Below are 10006 nucleotides of genomic sequence, written 5' to 3'. Positions count from 1 at the left end.
TGAATTTTGAAAAGAAGGTAACATATGGCCCAAAAGGAACCTTATGCATAGATTAGTAATCTACCATTTCAATGTGTGTTTGATAACACTGTTTTAAACTAGCTATATTTAGAGAGCTAGATAAATATAATTCTAGCCCGATATCGTTTCTGTAAGGAGAGCAGAGCAGGAAGTCTCATGCTATGACTCCTGCTTCTAGCCTGGAAGTAATCAGTTTCCCTTGGAGAATGGTGGGCAGAAAAGATAATACAGATATCCCTTCCACATTGAGACTTTCCCCATCTTGGTTTTGATATATCTTGGATAGGCATAAGCAATTAAATATGAAATTTGGGGGAATTTTGCAGAAGTTGCAGATTTCATGCAAAGTCTAGCAGATGGTGAAGAAAAAGTTTAGAAATTCAGAAATACATAAATATGTATATATATAATATAGAATAGCATAATATTATTTTATCCTTTCATACCATAAATATATGCAATTTCTTGTAGCATAAACACCCTATCAAAGAAAAAGAAAAAATTCAGCCTTCTCTGGTCCAGAAGGAGGGCCAAATTTTTATTCAGATTTTCCAGACTGCAAGGACTTCATGCCCCTAACCCCCAAGATGTGAAAGGGATATTAGTATTTATGTTTGACTCCCTGCTAGCTGCATCCAGACAAACTCTGTTGGACACCTGTTATTCAGCAAACTCCAGTGGCTCACTACTACTTTCAGGAATATAAAATCCAGAAGGGTCCAAAGTTCTTCATAATTTGGCCTCAATTTACCTTGCCTTTCTTATACCCTACATACCCCTACTTAATCTGAAATTAACGTTATGGTTTCTTGAACAGAACCCTCTTATCACTTGACTCAGTGCATTTTCTCTAACTCTACCCATGTCTGGAATTCTCTTCTACCTCATTTTTGCCTCTTGGCTTCTCTGGCTTCCTTCAAGTTTCAACAAAAATTCCATAAGAAGTCTTATCTGACCCATTCAGTAATACTAACGCCTTCCTTTTGATTATCTCCAATTTATCTTGTATATATCTTATTTATACAAAATTAACATTTTTTTCTCTTATTACACTATAAGCCCCTTTAAAAGCAGGGGCTTTTAAAAATTCTTTTTGTATTCCTAGTGCTTAGCATAGTTCATAGTAATTGTTTTTATTATGTAGCAGCATTTATTATGCTTGGTTGTCTGTTGATACTTTGAGCAATGCACACATATACCAGCATACATACATACCTCTCCACCATATGGAAACCTGATTGCAGGAATATAACAATATTTACTGGTTGTTTATTTTTGCAATACTTTTAAAGGCACAGGCATATTTTTAATTTTCTTTCTAAATTTTGTAGTATTTTGCTTCTGAAGCAACCCATAGTTTTCTGAATGGTGATTTAAGTAGAACTTTTAATCTAAACAGCCTATGGGTTAGTCTGTTTATGTTTTCGTCATCCCTAAATGAAAAATTTTGGTGTTTTGTTTTGTTTTTAACTGAAGGGCTTATAGTTTAAATTTGTATGCTGGCTGTTTGAACTTAAAAAATATTCTCTATAGAAAAGCTGACCTTCCAGCTTCACGACCTGCTACCAGTCTGGTAGAAATCAATCTCCCTTGGATTGGAATGAGTGAAGGAGACTTCAGAAATATCTTTTCTTACCTTCTAACTTACTATATGTAGACAAATTAATGTGAATCACATTATCTAATAGACACCATACACACACACATACACACATACACACACACACACACCCCTTACAAAAACATCAATGAAACACTTTAAAATTACAGAGAACGAAGTTCTGGAGAAGATGCGGACATGCAGGGTAATATTGATATTACCATGTTAATCTTATGTAAAAGAGACAAATTGTATGTAATAGACTCATGGTTTCATATACAATTCATTTCTCTGTTATCTATCTATGGAAATGCACATTCCTAATATATTTTTTATTACAAAGATATTTTATTTTTACCAATTATATGTAATTACAAACTTCCACATAAGTTTTCCAAAGTTATATGACCCAAATTGTCTCCTTTCCTCCCTTTCCTCTCTTCCCTTCTCCCTCCCAGAGCTAGCAAGCAATTCAGTCTAGGTTATGAATGTATTATCATGCAAAACATATCTCCATATTGATCATTTTTGTAAGAGAATAATCATATGAAAACAAAACCCCAAATAAACTTAACATTTTAAAAATCACATTCTTTGATCTGCATTCTGACTCCACAATTCTTTTTCTGGAAGTGGAAAGCATTCTTCTTTATAACTCACGCAGAATTGTCCTGGATTGTGTTGCTGAGAGCAGTCAAGTCTATCACAGCTGATCATTCCACAATATTGCTGTTACTATGTACAGTGTTTTCCTGGTTCTGCTTATTTCACTCTGCATCAGTTCATGTAGGTCTTTTCAGCTTTTTCTAAAATCATCCTATTCACCATTTCTTACACCACAATAGCATTCCATCACCATTATATACTAGGTTGTTTAGCAATTCCCCAACTGAGAGACATCCCTTCAATTTCCAATTCTTTGACACCAACAAAAAGAGAGCGCTCTCTCTCTCTCTCTCTCTCTCTCTCTCTCTCTCTCTCTCTCTCTCTGAGAGGCCTGGCACAAATGCTATTTGAATGGAAGCTTCGAAGGGAAAAACTAATATCAAAAGGACAACATAAAGCTGAAAGGAGGTGTAGGGGTGGGGGTGGGAGCAGAGACTATCCCAAAGCTTTGCCCCAATGATGGTTAACTGTTGAGGATCCTGGGATTTTTTTTAAACACTGTTAGGTCCCAGACCTTGTAAGGAAATAGATTTTGAAGACTTTGTACTGCCTGGATTTCTAGAATACTTTGAGGTTGCTCTATTGATCTAAGATAGGTAGGAACCAGCTCCACAAATTTGAGAATGATGTAGTGAGAGAAGTATTCAGATTTTGAGTCAGAAAAACCTGGACTTGAGTCCACAATTCTCACTAATTTTTAAGTACAAAGGAATTTGATGATTTCTCAGGTACTTCCGAGACTAGGAAAGGGAAGGAAGTCATCCCTTTAGAAATCTATATAGAGAGGGCATTCCAAGAGAAAAAGGAAACCAGTACAACAAAGTATTGTATGTCCTAAGAGAAGGGTGGAGAGATACAGAAGTCGACACTATCTGTTAAGTGATCAAAAAAAGCAGAATTCTTATAAGGAATTTTTAGTTCGTAAATGTGCCCTTGCCAGTGTGTTGTCCTATCAGTGTGTGTGTGTATGTGTGTGTCTGTGTCTGTGTCTGTTGGGTGTGAGAGACAGAGACAGAGAACTTTTGGAGGGAAAAGTGCCTGCTGATCAGGTATTGCATTTACACTCTAGTGCAAAAAAAAAAAAAGAGAGAGAGAGAGAGAAAGAATGGAAAGAATATTCTGATTTGAAGTCAGAAAAACCTGGTCTTGAATCTCTTGCTTTTCGCTAAATACAAGCGGGACTCAATTCAATGAACTCTAAAGTATTTTAGTCTACAACCTTGCTCTAAAAACGCAATTTCTTACAAGGATTCTGCTCTTTTCAATCACATTACTGGGTTGATTGCCCACCTCCCCACCTCCCGTTTTAAAACCCACAAGAGCAAGAGCTCTGGCGAATTTTTGTAAGATATATATGTACATATTTATGTGTATGTATGTATGTGTATATATATCTATCTCTCCACCCTTCCTCTCTTAAGGCACACAAGAGTAGGAGGAGTCAGGTGAACTTCTGCAAAATATATACAAACATACATACATGCACACATATACACAAATATACACACTTCCCCTCTTAAGACATACACAAACAGAGGGGTTCAAGTGAACTGTTGTGAAATAAAAACGTGTATGTTTGTGTGTATATATTTACATATATATATATATAAATACACATATATACACGCATACATATCCACTCTTCCCCTCTTAAGACACATATGGGGGGGGAGGGTCCGGTGAACTTTTGTAAAATAAATATGTATTTCTGTGTGTGTGTGTGTGTGTGTGTGTGTGTGCATATGTCTCTCCCATCTTAAGACATACAAGAACAGGAAGTCGAGCAAACTTTTAAAAAATATAATATATTACAGGTTATATATCATATTTTACGATATATTTTATCTTTAACAACAATTCACCCGACCCTTTACTCTTTGTCTTATGAGGGGAAGGGTGAAGAGATAGAGATACATACACAAATATACCTATATTTTATAACTACTTCAATATATTCGGTTTCCTTTGAATTATATTTTATTATATATTTTGTATTATAATTCATGCATTTAAAAATATTATTTTGGGAAGGGGTCCATAGGTTTTAAGTTTGTTCCAGGGGTCCCGGACACAAGGATAATGAAGTGCCCCTCGCTCTAGGATCGTTCTAGGAAGCGCAGGGAAACTTCGCGTTCCTCTCTTCCAGAGGTCTCCCTTTCCCGTATCTCCTACTCATCTTCTCACACCCGTCAATCTAGTCCCAGTCTGGAGAAGTCACTTTCCCCTTGGGGTGGGAGGAGGGCTGCATCGGCAGGGAGGCAGTTCTCCGTGGATCCGTCCCCTCCCCTACCCCCGCCCCGTTTCCAAGCCTAGGATGGGGGGCGGGGGGCTGCGGTCCCCTTCCGGGATGCGAGCGGAAGTTGGTTGAATTTGAATTTTTCGGGCCGTTGGTGGGACCGGAGATCTGTTTTCTCGCTGTTGCTGGAGGAAGAGGAGGAAGGGCATTGAAAAGAAGGTATGGCCGCCGGGTCCTGTGAAGATCTCCCAGCCGCTTCTTTGGTGAGTCTAGGGAAACAGGGTCCGGGCATTTTTCTTCGAGGGTCTGGGGGTGAGATGCGAGGGTATTGTCTTAAGCCCTGGCTCAGCTTCTCCTGGGAGCTCAGGCGCTGGTCAGCTCCGGAGATGCTTGGGGGCGGGGAGTGGGTTGGGGGTGGGGGGGTGAGAGTTGGAGGTGGGGGTGCTGTAAGAACATCGTACAGATCCATCCCGAAAAACTGTGTATATGGGGAAATGAGAGCCTTGCATTTGAGGGAATGAGCTCCTGGGCATCAGGTGGGCACTTGTAGGTACTCTTTGTCTTGTCAACCCTGTCCTATACTTCGGCTTGCGCGCGTCTGAAGCTTTGCATTTTGCAGAATGCAATTGCAACATTTTATCTTTAACAGTTTGAATTTACAATAATACTTTTCTGGTCTTGAAACTTGGCTGGTGTTGGAACACATACACACACACACACACACACACACTCGCAAACTTGTCTAGAATTAATTTCTTTTGACGTGTGACTATCCTGATTTTTAAGAATTCTAGCTTATTTGTTACTAAAGGAAAGGAAATGTGAATTCCATTCCATAAATAGGGCTCTTCCTGGTTGCTACAAGCCCTGCTTTGTTTAAAAAAAAAAAAGTAGAAGAATAAGGAGAGTTTGGATTGGAAGGCTAGGAGATGGAAATGACCTCTAAAGCTCTTAGTTCTTTCTCTCGTTCCTCTCCCGAAGGTTGAAACAGTTTCTTTCTAAGTGAAAAATTCCTGTACAAATATTGCTCATGATTACCAGACCAAGTTGCAAGTCTACCCTAGGTGAGGAGGGAGAATTTTTTTGAAGTCTTTGGCAGGAGCTGGGAAGGGAGGTAGGGGTGGATGTCATTTAGACTGAAATCTGAGTGTAACTTTGGTAAATAAAATCCCAATCTTTTTATTTCATATAACATTTTTACCTTACCGTAAAAAATCCGGTATCTTTGCTCATTTAAGTTTTAGGCCTGTGTCTTTCACCTGAAATAGCAGCTGAGATCAGCCCCAAGTTGCTGAGGTCTTTGTTGTTTGATAACAATGGGGCAAAACATAGGGAACCACAGCCCTGACTTTTCACCCTACTATTCTTTTACTGAAATCAGGAATTTTAGTCATTTAGTTTCATACAGACATATACAAACCCTTATATTATCTTGACTAGAATTTATTTCTTTTATCCTTTTTTACTATCCTAGCTTGCTTGTTATTTAAAGAGGTGCCCTTTTGAATAGCTCTACAGAAAGTAAACTTTAAAGATAGTACATCTGGCATCAAAAAAACTGCCCAAACTGAATATTTAGTAGTTTTATTAGGGTAGTATTTTTGTTTCCATGTAGTGTCTATTACATTGTGGAGAGTATAACATTAATTACTGCAGACATAAAAAGGTAACTTATTTTTACCCTCTGCTCAGGGCTCCAACCAACCTCAGCATTAGCCATAAGGACATAATAAAAGAAGAATTTTCATGGTCATTCAGTTTTGCTTCTTTCTGAAGATTTACTCTAAGGATAATTTTTGTTACTGTTGTTCTGGACCTGTGATTTCCTTGGTATAAGAAAAGCCCAAGGAGCAAATTCCATCAATGAATGCCCTGGAACCCTAAGAAATTGTTTCCCTAGATACATAGCCCATAAATATGAGAGGCTGGACTTGACCATAGGTCTAACTAACTTAACTTTCAAGCTCTATCTACCAAACATTATTTGTAAGAAGGCTTAATAGAACCTACTGAGAAATTAACATAGCTCATCAACTCAGTATATTGTAAAACAGATGGTAATGCTTTGCTTATGTGTCCACCTGCATTTAATTTGGCCCAAGGAGTTAAAAACAGAAAGTTTCATTTTCCCCATATATTTTGATGACTGTAGGTATGATCTTTACACTGGTTGTTACCCTCCTTCCCTTTCCTGGACAGCATTCCTGCCTCCAATTCTCTGCTCCTGAAAATCTTAATTTACTTCAAATTTAAACTTAATTTTCATTGATGTCTTTCTTGAACACTACCAATCCTTACTAAATTGCCTTGTATTTATTTAGCTAATGAATACATGTTGTCTCCTCAATAGAATGAAAGCTCCTTGAAGGTTCAGGTTGTTGAATTTGTAAACAGTTGTCTTTAGCTATATTGGGGCTTCACTGTATTGTGAATTAAAAAAAAACACTTAATTCTGTATCACAAGTTTTTGCCATATACTGGAATTTTGCTGATGAATACCATATTGTACACAATGGAAATGCAGTATAGCCACTACTGCTTGCGCAAGTTTGCCACCCTGAGATTACACTAGGTACACACTATTGGCTGATGTAATGAAAGGCGATCAACCACAGTGCTGTGTTCTGTATCCTGGGTACTGATCGGTTCAGTGACTGTAGCATTGGTCTATTTGCTCTCCTGCACTGTGCCCATACTTTCAACATCTCCTTGTCCACTTCACATCAGTGTCTGATTGCTGACTATGGTGTTGTTCTGCAATGTTGTGTTTATGTGAAGTTTCTGTAATGTTCTGTGTCTTCTAAGACTTCTGGCAGTGAGCCCAAATTATGTAGGTTTAAGAGTGTAGAAAGTGTTTAAGAGCATATGAAGTGTTTATAAGAGTGTGGAAAAAGTTTATAGGAGAGTGGAAAGGGTTTATAAAGCCTTAATATATATATATAATAAAATAAATATAACACCACTATTTGCATATTTTCACTTATTGCTGGGGTCTCTGGAATATAACTCCCATAATAGGTGAGGGATCACTATCATCAATTTAGAGTGTCTGGCACAATTAGTGTTTATTGGTTGATTGAAAGCATATATGGGTTTTAGGCTCCAGATGCTTTTAGTGATCACCTATTCCAGCCCCTTTTTATAGAATCACTTGAGGCCCAGAGAGATGAATTTATTTTACTAGGTTTACAAAATTAGTAAATAGGAGGGCCAGGATTTCCAGTTCATTCTTCTGAATCCTAGTTTGGTGCTTTTTCCTCCGAACTATTCTACTTCTATCTGGACATCGGTATAGGCAATATTATATATAGAAAAAATACTCATTCCTTTAATAAACACTTATTAACTTATTATTTGTGCATGTATGGTAGATGAGATAATAGGAAAATATAAAATTTAGATATAGTTCTGGATTTCATAGGGCTTACCATTTAATAGAAATAGAATACAAACAGAAAACATACTCTGTATTAGGTGAGAAGTACAAGTGAAAAGTTGCAAAACAAATTATGATACTAGATTTAAAGTGGAAATGGGGAGAATGTCTAGATTAGGGAAGATATTCTAGATGAAGGAATTAGCATTTGGGGTTTGGGATTTTAAATGTTGGTAGGGATTCAGCAGATGAAGGTGAATTCTTGGTATAGAAATTTTGATTTTCTTTAGTCATTTTCAGTTCTGTCTTAACTCTTTGTGACTCCCACTTGGGATTTTCTTGGCAAAGACACTGGATTGGCTTGCCATTTCCTTCTCCAGTTTATTTTACAGATGAGGAAACTGAGGCCAAAAGGTTAAGTGACTTTCCCAGGGTCCCACAGCTAAGTAGCAGAGGTCATATTTGAAATCAAGTCTTCCTGACTCCAGGCCAGGCCCTTTATCCAATATGCCAACAAGCTGCCCTATGGAGTATGTAGGTATACTTCAGAACCTTTAGTTCAATTTTTCTGGAACTTAGATTGTTAGATGGGAGTAATATGAGAAAAGACTTGCAAAGTATAGAGTGGTACTAAATTATAGAGTATAATCAGGGCCAGGCAAACTCACTAGTTTATATTATAGCAAGCCACTAGAGTTGTTGTTTTTGTTTTTTTTTTTTTTGAGCAACATGATCTGATCATAAGAAAGTTGATTCTGGCAGCACGGTAATCTGGGTATGGGGGCAGAAAGCAGCCTATTCTAGAAAGATGAATAAAAGTTACGGAAGGTTACAAACATAAGAAACAGGCTGAAAGTTGGTGCCAGAAACAGTAAGTGTCAAAAGACAGAACTTATTTAGAGGGCAAAAAGGAAAAGTTTGGTTTCCAATATGTTTAGTTTGTGCCAGTGAGACATTTATATGGAGATATCTTATAGATAGCTGGTAGAGTAGTTCTGGTTTTCAGAAGAGCTGTTCAGAAATAAGATATTAATTTGGTCATCATCTGCATATAAGTAGGAGTTGAAGCTTTGAGTGAACAAAGTTGCCTAGGAAGGGAGTGAATATTAAAAAGAGACATTAAAAAACTTAGGGAACATCCATAGTAGGGAGGTTGCAAGAGGGTAAGAAAATCTAGAGAATTCATTCAGCATTTGAGCTAAAGTAGCATCATTGTTATTTCCTTCACATGATATTCTATATTCTTCTTGCCTTTGCATTGGTTGTCCCTGGCTCCCCCATGTACTCCTTCTGAATCTTGGCTTCTTAGACGACCTGGTGTCTCTCAAGACCCAATATTGCAACTTCCTACACAAGATGTTTGCTTTTGTCATTAGTGCCCCACCCTCTCCTGAAATTACTTTCTATATACTTTGTTACTTATCTATAAAGTTGTTATATTTCCTTTAGGAGAATCTTATCTCCTTGGGGACAGATACTATGTTATGTTTGTATCTTCTTTGTATTCTGTAGGTGCTTAATAAATTTTTGTTGAATTGCTGTTGTCTGAATAACCAATAAGAAAGAATATCCAGTAACAGGAAGTAGTCAACGGTGTCAAAAGCTGTAGCACATCATAGGATCATAGATCCAGAGCTGGAAGGGTCCTTAGAAGTCATTTCATACAGCTGCTTCATTTTCAAGATGAGGAAACTGAGATCCAGAGAGACTAAATGACCTCTAAGGTAACAGAAGAAATCATCTAGTGATTAAAGAGTAAACAAACCCATGAGATTTATTAATTAGGCAGGCACTGATCATTTTAGAGTAGCTGCAGTAGTATGCAACCAGAAGCTAGTTACAAGGGGTTGAAGAAGAAATGGATGAGGGAATACAGTTTTTAATAAACATGTATTACATTGTTCTAGGCATCGAACTAGAGACAAAAATACAAAGAAGAGCTAAAACAATCCTTACTCCAAAAGAGCTTTCTCCCTTCTAGGTACCCAGGTTCACAACTTTTCATCATCCTTAACTCATCTTTCTTGCTCATCCCTTGCTCATCATTCTACTCAGCTCTCAACCCAATTCTATTACCTTTTGGCTATGTTATTGCCATAGCTTTCTA

General features: G+C 37.5%; 1 protein-coding gene across 4 annotated transcripts in view; it reads left to right on the top strand.

Annotated features, from left to right (window-relative positions):
• The first annotated feature begins 4499 nt into the window (after positions 1-4499).
• The window catches only part of G2E3 (G2/M-phase specific E3 ubiquitin protein ligase), an 81092-nt gene continuing 75585 nt past the window's right edge, over positions 4500-10006 (top strand). Inside the window, exons 1-2 of one of the 4 annotated variants that reach the window (XM_056810440.1) lie at positions 4665-4786; positions 9412-9623. In XM_056810440.1, coding sequence (XP_056666418.1) covers positions 9612-9623 — 12 coding nt within the window. In that variant the 5' untranslated portion in view covers positions 4665-4786; positions 9412-9611. Of the gene's footprint in view, positions 4787-9411; positions 9624-10006 lie in introns of all 4 variants that reach the window. The other 3 variants (XM_001368595.4, XM_007472534.3, XM_007472533.3) reach the window with 3 other exon arrangements.

The sequence above is a fragment of the Monodelphis domestica genome, chromosome 1 (genome assembly GCF_027887165.1).
Source record: "Monodelphis domestica isolate mMonDom1 chromosome 1, mMonDom1.pri, whole genome shotgun sequence".
NCBI classification, from domain to species: Eukaryota; Metazoa; Chordata; class Mammalia; order Didelphimorphia; family Didelphidae; genus Monodelphis; species Monodelphis domestica.
Note: the sequence above shows the minus strand (reverse complement) of the source record. Positions and strands in the feature narration are given on the sequence as shown.